Source organism: Saimiri boliviensis, chromosome 13 (genome assembly GCF_048565385.1).
Source record: "Saimiri boliviensis isolate mSaiBol1 chromosome 13, mSaiBol1.pri, whole genome shotgun sequence".
NCBI classification, from domain to species: domain Eukaryota; kingdom Metazoa; phylum Chordata; class Mammalia; order Primates; family Cebidae; genus Saimiri; species Saimiri boliviensis.
The window spans coordinates 23,814,475-23,828,114 of record NC_133461.1 but is presented as its reverse complement, the minus strand read 5'-3'; the positions used below and the strand labels follow the sequence as shown (position 1 = coordinate 23,828,114).

At 37.6% G+C, this 13,640-nt stretch overlaps 1 protein-coding gene across 5 annotated transcripts in view; it reads right to left on the bottom strand.

Moving 5' to 3' along the window:
* Window positions 1–3,067: 3,067 nt before the first annotated feature.
* CCDC68 (coiled-coil domain containing 68) overlaps window positions 3,068–13,640 on the bottom strand; it is a 61,813-nt gene continuing 51,240 nt past the window's right edge. For 4 of the 5 annotated variants that reach the window (XM_074383404.1, XM_039463777.2, XM_074383402.1 and 1 more), the window contains 3 exons: window positions 13,554–13,630; window positions 8,703–8,795; window positions 3,068–7,561 (listed from right to left, as the gene is read on the bottom strand). In XM_074383404.1, the coding sequence (XP_074239505.1) occupies window positions 8,738–8,795; window positions 13,554–13,630 (135 nt within the window). In that variant the 3' untranslated portion in view covers window positions 3,068–7,561; window positions 8,703–8,737. Of the gene's footprint in view, window positions 7,562–8,702; window positions 8,796–13,553; window positions 13,631–13,640 lie in introns of those variants that run through there. The other variant, XM_074383406.1, reaches the window with a different exon arrangement.

Genomic DNA, 13,640 nt, shown 5'->3' with positions numbered 1-13,640 from the left:
GAAAGGAAAGTGGCCAGAAAGGACAACTTGGGGACCATGAGATATCTTAGTGACTTATCCTCACATAGGACTTATAAACCCTGTATGTGTTTAGATGTGCCTCACAGGTTCATGTCTGGCTCAAAGGAGAAATGTGTAAGAAAGTGGTTTGTAAATTATGTTCCATTTCGTAAATAGACACTATTTACAAACTAAAATCTAATTTAAAAAAACTGCAGTTGTAATTTAAACTGCTTGTCGTGAAAAAAGGTATCAGAGCAGGGAAAACACACTAATTTTTGTACAGTAGAGGTATTGGAAATTACAAATGGGGAGGCAACTTCAAACCATTGTATTTGATTGAAAATGTTTATTACATCTCGTTATTGACAAAATATGTATGTCATCTCGTATTTCTTCCAAGGAAACCAATGATATTCTAGGTAGTATATTACGAATTGGTCAAAATCTTCCATGTACAAATAGGACTTCTTTCTGTGTCCATAGCCTTGTAAGAGATACTGATTGTATCTGAAATTATTTTTTTAAAAATTATCCTGCTTTAGTGTGTTAAAAGTAGACAATGGTCTAATATAACACTGAAGTGCTTCATTGTATCCCAACAGTTTTCCTTCAAGTAATATTATCCTTATTTTTAGGCTAAGCACGTTTGATTATTTTGTCTGTCTCCTACACACACCTGTTTTGCCTAGTGCTATGAATGTAACTTAAAACTATAAACATGGATTTTTTTATTCTATATTTCCATTAATAGACCGTGGTTCCTGATGCACACTGTTAGGTCATTATTTTGTTGTACCAAAGTTCTAGTGGCTTCAGAAATCATAGCATCCAATGATCTCATGGTGTCTGGGTTTGAATACTCTCTTTACGAATTGTATTCAATGATTGTTTCTGCACACTTTTCAAATAAAAAATGCATTTTTATCAATTATTTTCTGTACTCAAAGAGACTTTATTTCTGTGCTGAAGTTGGATGTATGATGAGTGGGGAACATTAAACCAATATGAACAATAAAGTTGTGTCACATTAACAATGGATTCCATTCAGAACTAGGAAATAAGTGATTTGGACTTAGCACAATGAGTTTTACTTCTCTCTCCAAACTTTCATTAATTATTTAAAGACTGGGCTTTGCAAGTGAATTTTTAAAATAATTTTGAAGGAAACATTTATTAAACTTAGGAATTAACATGTTGAAGTATTCCCTGGTACATAAGCACTTCCACGTATTATAACCTATTTCTTCTCCATAAGAAAATGGTGAGCAAGTGGTGGTATCTACCTTAGTCACACACTGGTGAAAGACTGGCATTTGAGGCCAACTCCAGACCACAACCATACAGCATTCTTTACAGCGTTCATTTGCAAAGGCTGACTTGTTTCCCAGAGTGAATTTCCCCCCATATGTTGCTTAGATCAGCTTTGCCAAGATAATGATGAGTTTTTAATTTAAAGACAAACAGCTTTCCCACTGCAGGCAAATAAATCGTTGGCACCATTCTCTGAACTTTACTCCCCAGTAACAATAATGCTGTTTCTCACAGGCAGAATCTTTTGTCCATGGGGTTCATCTTAAATAATTCAAGATAAGTAATTGGGAACCTGTTTTTATTAATGATTTTATAGAATTTTTTAAAAGTCATCGCATGCCCCGTATTGAGGAAAAATAAAATAGAGCAGCTGGACATTCACTGTAATAATAGAACTTCTCTTTTTAAAGCTGTATTATTCACAGTTCTCCATGCCAAGGAGAATTTCATTTCTAATATGGATTGCTACTTGTAGGGAAAGAATAGCCATAATAGTGTGAGCACGGCTGTTCTCTTGGAAACTCATTTAGGTGACTTGCATTACAGCTTAGGAAGTCTATACACTAAGATTTAACTAAAGCCGTATTATAGGTACTCAATCCTTTGTGATGGTAATCTGACTTTTTCAATTATCATAGCTTTGGACCATTTCTCTGAGAAAGACATTGACTGTCCATTACCAAAAGGATAAAAATTAAAAGCAGCAAGATTACAAGAGAAGACTTCATCTGTTTGATTGATGCCCCTGAAAAAGTTACATCTCATGAGAAAGTGAACCAAGAGTGATTTGGAGTTGTGCTGGTTAGAATGTTGAATTAGGAGTACTCCCACTCTGAGCAACCTCGGGCCCTTTCTGCTCCCCTTACTGCCGAGGACATTTCCTCTAGCCAAGAGGGGACGTCAAAGCAAGACCACTTTACTGAACCATCTAGGTGCAGTTTTTCTTTGAATGCTTTTTGCAGAGAACATGTGGTTTCTTCAGTATATTAGGGAACCTAGACCCAGAAGGGTATTGAGATACAGATTCCAAAAACTTCTTGGCTAATCACTGCTTAGCATTCAAAAACCTGGAAGGATAACTTACTAATCAAAATAAAAGGAATGATTTATACAAAGGAAATATGACAAAATATATTGCATATGTAAGGATTTAGATGATAGGAGGGTCTTACTCTCCTATTTAAATTGCCAATCTGTAGTTAACATTTGTTAAATTATCACCCAATTTAAAATTGCAACCACATTGTCATCCCTAAAACTCCCTATTTGTGGGCTCAGCTTTATTTTTCTTCAGTTCTTTAGACACCTCTGACTTGATTATCTGTCCCTCCTCGCTAGAAAGTATTCCCATAAAGGTAAAGACTTCTGTTTTTTCCCTGTCCCTCCCTGCCTGCCCCACCCACCAACTGCCCACTACTGTAGCTCTGGCATCTAGAATAATGCCTGGAAAATAGGAAGTGATCAATAAATATTTGCTGAAAGAAAAACGAGTGAATCCTGCCAGAGAATCTGATTGGGTGGACTATAGAATAACAGTGTCTTTTACTACGTTATTGAAGCAAACATTCTATACAATACATCGCACATATTTAAACTGTATAATGTAATGACCATTGTCATGGAATGTTCCCATAAAAAACACTATTTTGAAGACACTGAGCATTGCTATGGCCTCCAATGTTTTCTTGTGCCCTTTTGTAGTCTCTTCCTGCCTCTACTCCTGTCCCGGGGACCCTTGAATAATGTAGGGGTTGTGAGCACTGACCATCCCCAAATTAGGAAGTCAAAAATTGGTATGTAACTTTTGATTCCCCTACAACTTAACTACTAATAGCCTACTATTGATCAGAGCCTTACTGATAAGTAATCAATTAACACATATTTGGGGTATGCATTATATACTGCATTCTTACAATCAAGTAAGCTAGAGAAAAGAAAATGTTATTAAGACAATCCTAATATATACTTACTACTCATTATGTGAAAGTGGATGATCATAAGGGTCTTCATCTTTGTCTTCATACTGAATAGACTGAGGAAGAGGAGAGATGGTCTTGCTGTCTCAGGGGTGGCAGAGGTGGAAGAACATTTGCATATAAGTGGACCCTTGCAGTTCGATGCCATGTTGTTCAAGGTCAACTCTACTAATTTGCTCTCTACCATGATGATATCATATAGTATATCCTCTTTTTCCTTCTGGCTTCTTTCACTTAGCATAAGGATTTGAGATTCATCCACTGAATATTTTTGTGATTTGGTCCTTTTATATTGTTGAGTTATATTCTAATATATGGGTGTATCACATTTTGTTTGTCTGTTTATTAATGGACAATTGTTTTTAGTTTGGGGCTCTTATAAATAAAGAGCTATGAAAATTCACATACGATTCTTTCTGTGGACAAAATTGTTGTTTCCCTTGGGCAAAATAATGAGGAATTGAGTGACTAGGTCAAATGGCAAGTTCACATTTAATTTTTTAAGAAACAGCCTGTTTTCTAAGTGGTTGCACTGTGTTTGCATTCCCACTTGTACTAAAATATAAGCCTAGTTTTCCGCATCCTCAGTAATGGCCAGTCGTCTTAATTTTGTTTGTTCTAATGGGTTAGAGTATTAGATCCCACTTATTTGGTATCTCTTAATGGTTTTAATTTGTATTTCCCTGGCAGCTAATGTATTAAGCATCTTTTCAGGTATGTATTTGTTATTTGTAGATCTTGTTTTGTAAAGCAATAGTTCAATCATTTTTGCCCATTTTTATTGTATTATTATATTGATGTTTTAAGTCTTTATGTATTCAGGAATCAAACCCTATATATGTTGTGAGTACTTTCTCTAATTCTATGGCTTACTTTTTGTTTCTTTAGTGGTGTCTTTCAAAAAGCAAAAGAGATGAATGTTAATAAAATTCAATTTACAGTTTTTTTCTTTTATGGCTCATGTTCTTCATGTGGTATTTTGGAATCTTGTCTGCCTTAATATTGCAAAGATAATCTACTAGGTTTTCTCCTAGAAATTTTGTAGTTTTAGCTTTACATCTAGGCATATTGCCCATTTCAGGTTAGTTATTGTATTGTATATGGTATGAAGTAAGGATCAATGTTTATTTTCCCCCACCCCATGTCAACAGGGGGATTGCAGTAGAGAAAGAGTTCTATGCACACAGAGCTGGCTCAAATGTCAACATTTCCAGTATTTCTGGTACCAATGGGAAGACTTTCCTTCCCCCATTGGATAGTCTTGACATCTTTTTCAAAACTCAATCAATCATCTACATGGACATATTTGTGGATTCTTCTTTCCTCCCATTGATCTGTCTGTCTTTTCACCAACTGTTAATATGTTGATTCTTTTATGTTAATCTTGTACTCAAATTTAGAGAAAAAGCTTAGTAGTTTTATTTTATTGTTAATTTGAACCCATGGAAAACCAGCAGAAAAAATTGAGGAAGCATAATTTTAATATAAAAAGAAATAAAAATAATTCACACAATGTAGCATCAATTTTATTTATGGTAAGGCATATTATAAGCAATTATTCAAAAGATATACTAGAGCAATTGTTTAAATATTTCATAACAATAATTTGTAACAACATATGTAATCAAGGTACTAAGTTTCTTTTCTTTTCCTGACTTCATGTGTGAATTTCAGACCCACCTCAGACCTTCTTATCTAATAAATTCAAGAGTGTAATTAGAAGTATAATCATTTAGAATACAACTGAGCTAGTGTTTCTTTTTCTATATTTCTTGTAGAGTACTATTCTAGCTGAATAAAGAGTATTCCCCCTTGTAATATTGTTTTCTTTTTTCACTGAGAGGTTTTTTAGTTTTTTAAAGCATTTCAAATGATAAAAGTGGAAATAATAAGGGTATAGAAAACTATGTATGACAAATAAATGATAAGGCTGAGGGTATTATAAACACACATTTATATTTGAAGAATTTGAACTTTTGGGGTCCTCTGAAATGGCTTAGTTTTATTCTCAGGAAATCCAAAGACTTCCAGAGTGAGCCTGGAGACATCATGAGCAGGTCTCATCTGTATCATATTCCACTGTAACCACCCAGTGGGTTTATCTTGCCCTCTGCCCACATTGAGCCAACTGCCTACATAGAGCCAATCAAGGCAGGGGGATTGCAGTAGAGAAAGAGTTCTATGCACACAGAGCTGGCTCAAATCAGCTTCCTTGAAAATTCAGAGGCTAGGGTTTTTCAAGTGTAGTTTTGTAGGCAGAGGGTTTAGGGGAATGAGAAATGCTGACTGGTTGGGGATACAATCCTTGAAGTGCAGAAAATGGTCCTCCTGACCAGAGTCCAACTTTGGTTGGGGGCCACAGAGGAGCTGCTCCTTCAGGTGGGGCCATCTGGTCATCAGAGATGCAGAAGTGGGCTGGATATGGTGACTCATGTCTGTAATTCTAGCACTTTGGGAGGCCAAGGCAGGTGGACTACCTGAGGCCAAGAGTTCAAGACCAACCTGCCCAATATGGCAAAACCCGATCTCTACTAAAAATACAAAAATTAGCCAGGCATGGTGGTGGGTGCCTGTAATCCCAGCTACTCAGGAGGCTGAGGCAGGAGAATCACTTGAATCTGGGAGGCAGAGGTTGCAGTGAGTTGAGATCACAACACTGGACTCCAGCCTGGGTGCCAGAGCAAGATTCCATCTCAAAAAAAAAAAAAAAAAAAGTGCAGAAGCCTGACAAGATATTTCAAAAGGCCAATCTTAGGTTCTACAATACTAATGTTATTTACAAGAATAACAGGGAAAGTTGCATAGCTTGTGACCTCTGGAATAATGGCTGGTCATCATATAACTGTGTCTATACCTTAGCAGAATTTAGGCCCCTCTCCTCTTAACCTAGTGGCCTTCCATTAGTTTTACAAAGGCAGTTTAGTTTTGGGAAGGGCTGTTATCATTTAAGCTATAAAGCTAATTTCTCCCAAAGTTAGGTTGGCCCACACTCAGGAATGACCAAGGGCAGATTGGAGGTAAGAAAGTTAGGTGAGAGCTATTTCACTGTCATAATTTTCTCACTGTTATGATTTTTGCATAGGTTGTTTCACAACTGTATTTCCATGTTCAAAAATGAGTATAGTGAAATCAAAATAAAAACCAACAATGTCTTTCCACTTTTGACCTTAACATAAGTTATTCTAATGGAAATTATCAAGATTGCTGGGTCAGTTAAATAAGCTTATTCCAAAATCTGCAATTTACTATAATCCAGCATGATAAATGAGGTATAAAAGGAATCTGATCTCCTAGTAAAAGACAGATTCTCTTACTATACTTCAAATTCTTAAAGCAGGATTCATGATCCTAATTTTCCTGCAAGTGTGCCTGAAAATGTATCACAAAGAAATTCTTCAATGTGACATAAAGTCATAAATAATAAATGTATGATAAGCAGATTTTTAGCAAGGAAGTTTGTCTGAACTGAGTTCTCACAATGGTAGTTCAACTGGTGAAAGTCAACTCATTTCAGCAAAACACTGATTTTATCAGTAAGTGTTGTTTCTTACTGTCATCCATAGGATAACACAGGCAGTCATCCAGGAAGCTATATGCTTATTAAAGTGGCAAAAAGAGAGAGATTTCTATAGCTGGGAAATTTCTCAGACCACCATGTGAGCAAGTAGAATGACTATCAATAGCCATGTCAAAAGGTTCAAATATTTGCTTTACAGTTAGCAGCTGGGCAAATTACTCAACCACGCTCAGTATCTTCCTCTGTAAAACAGAAATAATACTATCCGCTTATGAGGGCTTTGGGGGAGATAAAAGGAATTAATACAAATAAAGGACTTAGACTTCTTCCTGGCATAGAGTAACTATACCTTAAATGTTAACGGATAACTTATAACTTCAAAATAAGCAAGCAATAAAAATGTTTCCGAAGATACCATGAAGCATAACATTCACACACTGTTATACAACAAATCAAGCATTACAGTACTTGGATGAATTTGTAAATATGTTACATCATCTCATTTTTATACACCTTCAAATATTTTATAGACAACACTGATATTTCACATTCCACAATGAAAGGCTTGAAGCATCTTTCCTGAGCAAATATTTAAAGTTATATACTAGAAAGGAAGACCAAAGGCCCAAAGGAAATTCATCCTTTAGGGGCACCAAGTTCTCTCATTATACATTTAAATAAAGTTTGTTCTTTCCTGAGTATATGTCTGCATTTCTGCAAGTTAGGTCTTATTCACTGCAATCACAAACTCCACCTACAAAGAAGACATGTATCAGAATTTAAGCACACGTTCACAAAAACTCTAGATATACTGTTCCAATTCATGAATTCAGATTCTTCCTGGCTGTAAACAGCAGCCATTCTTCCCTTGAGCCTACTATAAATACATTTTCATGGAAGTATGGGCTAACACCATTATTTTTCTATTCCCCCCAATATTTTATTTAGATACTAGTAATAAATATCAAGAAGAAAATTTGTCACAAAGGCAGAGGATACCATGTGCACCCCTATGTGTTTATGCATATAGGTTACCTCTAGAAACCAATGTTTAATCCCAGAACTACTGAAGAACAGTCATTTTGTAAGGCAGGCGTCCCGAAACTTTTTACACAGGGGGCCAGTTCACTGTCCCTCAGACCATTGGAGGGCCACCACATACTGTGCTCCTCTCACTGACCACCAATGAAAGAGATGCCCCTTCCTGAAGTGCGGTGGGGGGCCGGATAAATGGCCTCAGGGGGCTGCATGCGGCTCGTAGGCCATAGTTTGGGGACGCCTGCTCTAAGGTGTGGTGAGGCACACATGATTCTCAACTTCAGAGGGGCGTACGGGTTGGGGAATTAGCTAAAAGGAATCTGCTCTTTCTCCTGCCCATAATTCAGTTGAGTGTAATTCTCCCACAAACAATGGATCAGGAGATGAAGTTATGTCGCTGTGAGATCTTTCTTATCATACAAAAGTCAACTTTCAAATATGCATGCTCACTTATACATATATATGCCTTTCATACATATATTTGCAGAAAATATATGCTTATTCATACATCTAAACACTCTCCCTTCTATTTATACACTTAAAAACCACTAGCAAAAACTCAGAGTTGACAATCTTAAAACAGTCCCATTAGAAAGACAAATTGAAAACAAGATTCAGATTTTTTTTTAAAAAAAATTTAAAGCAGAATCTGTCTACTGTCATGGGAAGGCACCTGGTTCCTTCACCTATTTGGTAAGTTTGGAAGAGTCCTTCCATTACTTACATATTTGTTTAATTTTCTAAAATATCATCTTCTTGCAAAGCCATTGGTATGTAATAAGTTCAATTTAAATAATGGCATTGTGCCATTTTAACATGAAGTTTGTGTTGTGTTTTAGAGAATAAATAAGACTTACGCAGTCTTTCTAAATCAGATCTTCGACCAGCCAGCTCATTTCCGTAACCTAATCAGCATGAAATAAGGGGAAATACCTTCGGTCTTCAATTCACTGTAGAAAAGACAACACGATGATCAAAATGGAAAATGCTAAACTCTAATGATCATGGTTAGACCACCATACTCAACTACCACAATACATTAATATCAAATCTGAACTAACTGCTTTGTTCTAAGAGATATGTTAATAGATATATTCTGACCAATTCCCCATGATATACAGTAGAATCGCATTGTGAAAGCATTTAATGTATGTAGATTCTGCTAGATGTAACAGAACAAGAATGAGGGAGCATGAGGGAAGCCAGAGAGAGGAAGAGTCTGTATCTGCCATTCTACCTGGTGAAGAGGTTCCCCAGAGTGAGCTGGAGATGACAAAACACAGATCTACTGTTCCCTCAGCCTGTTTTAGTTCAGTGCATTTTGCATAGCCTGAATTTATTTCCTCACTCTGAGATTCTTGCATTCAAAACTGTAAGTACATATGTACTTACAGTATATATATATATGTAGATATATATGTACATAGACATATATGCATGCATACACATATATACATGTGGCTATTTTATTATTGTTGTTGAACAAAATGGCCCCTAATCCCAAGCAAACCACTCAAGAAACATCAGACTGGACACAGTGGCTCATGACTGTAATCCCAACATTTTGGGAGGCTGAGACGGGAGAATCACTTGAGCCCAGAAGTTCAAGACCAGTCTAGGCAGCATAGCAAGACCCTGTTCTCTACAAAAAGCAAATAGCCAGGTATGATGGTGTGCTTGTAGCCCTAGCTACTGGGGAGGCTGAGGTGGGAAAACCCCTTGAGCCCAGGAGTTTGAGGTTAAGGCAAGCTATGATTACGCTACTGCACTCCAGCCTGGGCCACAGAAAAAGTTGTTTTTCTCTTTTCTCCAACCTGTCAAAAGAGAAAAACAGAGAGAATGAAAGGAAGAGGAGGAGAGGAGAGGGGCTGGTTGGGAGGAGGGGTGGAAAGAGGGAAGAGGAAGGGCAGGGAAGGGGAAGGAGAGGAGAGGAGGAAGGGCTGAGAGAAGGGAGAGAAGGGAGGGACGGAGGGATGAAGGAAGAAAGGAAGGAAAGATGGACCTATGTGTTCTAATGCTCAAGTAAAGAAGAAAAAACCTTGTTTGTACTCCCTGAGAGAATGTGTAGAGATTTGCCAGGATTAAATTTTTATGTGTACATATTTTTCTAATTTCAGTCTTAGCAGTTTTCTTTATACTCAAATCTCTCCCTAGAGTTAATTTCACTGTATATTCGTGAATCCAGATTTACCAAACCAAACTACCATTTACATGTTTTAAGTAGCCAGTGGGTCATATTTTATTTTGCAAATGTGAGTCCTACCTTTATATCAGGGGTCCCCAGCCCCTGGGCCATGGACTGGTACCAGTCTATGGCCTGTTAGGAATAAGGCCACATAGCAGGAAGTGAGCAGCAGGCAAGAGAGGGAAGCTTCATCTGTGTTTACAGCCACTCCCCAACACTCACATTACCTCCTGAGCGGCACCTCCTGTCAGATCAGCAATGGCATTAGAGTCTCACAGGAGCACGAACCCCATTGTGAACTGCGCATGCCATGGATCTAGGTTGCGTGCTCCTTATGAGAATCTACTGCCAGAATATCTGTCTCACCCCGAGTTGAGACCGGCTAGTTACAGGAACACAAGCTCAGGGCTCCCACTAATTCTACATTACAGTGAGTTTATTATTATTTTATTATGCATTACAATGTAATAAAAATAGAAATAAATGTAATGCACTTTAATCATCCCAAAACCACCCTCTCCACACTGGTTCGTGGAAAAACTGTCTTCCATGAAACCTGGTGCCAAAAAGAATGGGGACTGCTGTTTTACATCATTAACACTAGAATTTCCATCAAAAATCACAGAACAAAGGAGACATTCAGTCTACTGTCACCACTTCAATTAGGAAATTTACCCGTTTGACCTTTCCCAAGTCATAGGGAGAAGAAAAGTCTTTAAAACAGTAAACCTTTAACTGTTAATTAAATACTAATAGCTGTAGCTAAAGAGTTGGCCAGAAAAGTAATTTTCTCCAACATGACCCTTATATACCAGCCAGAGTCTCAGCATTCAATACTAGAGTAGTTACAATATGAAGATAACCAGCTGTTTACTTGTCTGCGCCATTATGGCTGCATTCCCTCCAGGGTTCAAGCAGCTAGGACTAGCCACAGTGCTTCAGCACCCCGGTGGGAATGACACAGATGAAGGGAGCAAAATACTGACCATTCTTCCTTCCCTTGGAATGTTAGGCTTGCCCTCCTAGTCCAGACCTTTCATGTCTCACCCAACTGAAGTGACTCTACTCTCCCTGCTTCTGAGATGTAGGCATTTCATCTCCTCCTGGAAAACCTCTGGGGCTTCATTTCTTTTCTTTTCTAGAAGTTGCAGGGCTAGTGTCCGGAAAGTTTATAACTTAGCATGCAGAGGCCAAAAGATTTTAGAGGACTTGAATCATAATAGTTTCATCTCTAGTCTCTAATTACATACAGCATTAGCAAAGTGAAATACTGTTTCAGGCAGTTTTAAAGAGAAAGATGAATCTTCCTGAATTCCTAGACTGATGCTAATCACAGTGGGTCTGATTTTTCTACCTCTGGCACTGGGCTGAAGAGAGGTTTAGAAAATGAGATTCTTCCCTAGAGGGACTAGCTTGGGAAATTCAAAAGCTGCTGGAAGAGGAAGTTTTTAATCACTTTTTAAATGATACATGTAATTAGACTATGTTTTCTTTTAAATGATAATTTCATAGGGTTTATGGAAATGAGATATGAGCCCAGATTCTGATTCTGCCAACAACAACCACAACAAAAATGGAACTTAAAAAAATAACTTAGATGGTTTCAATCATCATTTCAATTTCTTTAGTAGGACATCATCACTTGAAATCATTCATTATTAGGGGGTTGTTGAAGATCCTCGTTCTTACCAATGCAAGAAATAAAAAGAACTATTCTTGCCCTGGTGACATTTATATTAATAATTTATTAGATTTGACAACATAGCAATTTCAATAAATGCCAACAATTAAAGTTTAAAATGTCCATCAATGGCACAAAAAAACATGAGCAACAGAAGAAGAAAGACAGTAAAGGAGATGATCTGTAATGTCTAGATGTTGGAGTTGAGATTGGGCTTGTTTTAGGGTAAAGAAGAATACAACATACCCACAACCATCTGATCTTCGACAAACCTGACAAAAACAAGCAATGGGGAAAGGACTCCCTGTTTAATAAATGGTGTTGGGAAAACTGGCTAGCCATGTGCAGAAAGCAGAAACAGGACCCCTTCCTGACACCTTACACCAAAATTAACTCCAGATGGATTAAAGACTTAAACATCAGACCTAATACCATAAAAACCTTAGAAGAAAATCTAGGCAAAACCATTCAGGACATAGGTGTAGGCAAGGACTTCATGACCAAAACGCCAAAAGCAATGGCAACAAAAGCCAAAATAGACAAATGGGACCTAATCAAACTCCACAGCTTCTGCACGGCAAAAGAAACAGTCAGTAGAGTGAATCGGCAACCAACAGAATGGGAAAAAATTTTTGCAGCCTACCCATCTGACAAGGGGCTGATATCCAGAATTTACAAAGAACTAAAGCAGATCTACAAGAAAAAAACAAACAAGCCCATTCAAAAATGGGCAAAGGATATGAACAGATACTTTACAAAAGAAGACATACAGGAGGCCAACAAACATATGAAAAAATGCTCATCATCACTGGTCATCAGAGAAATGCAAATCAAAACCACATTGAGATACCATCTCACACCAGTTAGAATGGTGATCATTAAAAAATCGGGAAACAACAGATGCTGGAGAGGATGTGGAGAAATAGGAACACTTTTACACTGTTGGTGGGAATGTAAATTAATTCAACCATTGTGGAAGACAGTGTGGCGATTCCTCAAGGACCTAAAAATAGAAATCCCATTTGACCCAGCAATCCCATTACTGGGTATATATCCAAAGAATTATAAATCATTCTACTACAAGGACACGTGCACACGAATGTTCATTGCAGCACTGTTTACAATAGCAAAGACCTGGAACCAACCCAAATGCCCAACGATGATAGACTGGATAGGGAAAATGTGGTACATATACACCATGGAATATTATGCAGCCATCAAAAACGATGAGTTCACGTCCTTTATAGGGACATGGATGAACCTGGAAACCATCATTCTCAGCAAACTGACACAAGAGCAGAAAATCAAACACCATATATTCTCGCTCATAGGTGGGTGTTGAACAATGAGAACACATGGACACAGGGAGGGGAGCACTACACACTGGGGTCTGTTGGGGGGAAATGGGGGAGGGGCGGGGGGTGGGGAGGTGGGAAGAGATAGCATGGGGAGAAATGACAGATACAGGTGAGGGGACGGAAGGCAGCAAAGCACACTGCCAAGTGTGTACCTATGCAACAATCTTGCATGTTCATCACATGTACCCCAAAACCTAAAATGCAATAAAAAAAATAAATAAATAAAAAAAAAAAAAAAAAAAAAGAAAAAAAAAAGAAAAAAAGAGGTAAATTTGTTCATTAATTTATTTAGTATTTCTATGTTAGGCTTTGAAGATTAAATGATGAACAAGATTAACACAGTTCTTAATAGAAACTGGGTGACAGATAGTAAACAAATGCTAACGTAAGTACTGTCAGACTGGAATCTTTCTCGAGTGGGTTGAATGTCAAACGTGTTCAACAGAGGTTGTGAAGATAGGGTGGAAGAAGACAAAGATCTTACCTTGTAGAAACAGCCTTAGATACCTTTGCCCTAGGAGTTTCAGACGAAAGCGCTACCTGGGTTTTTAGTTCTTTATTCTAAAATTGA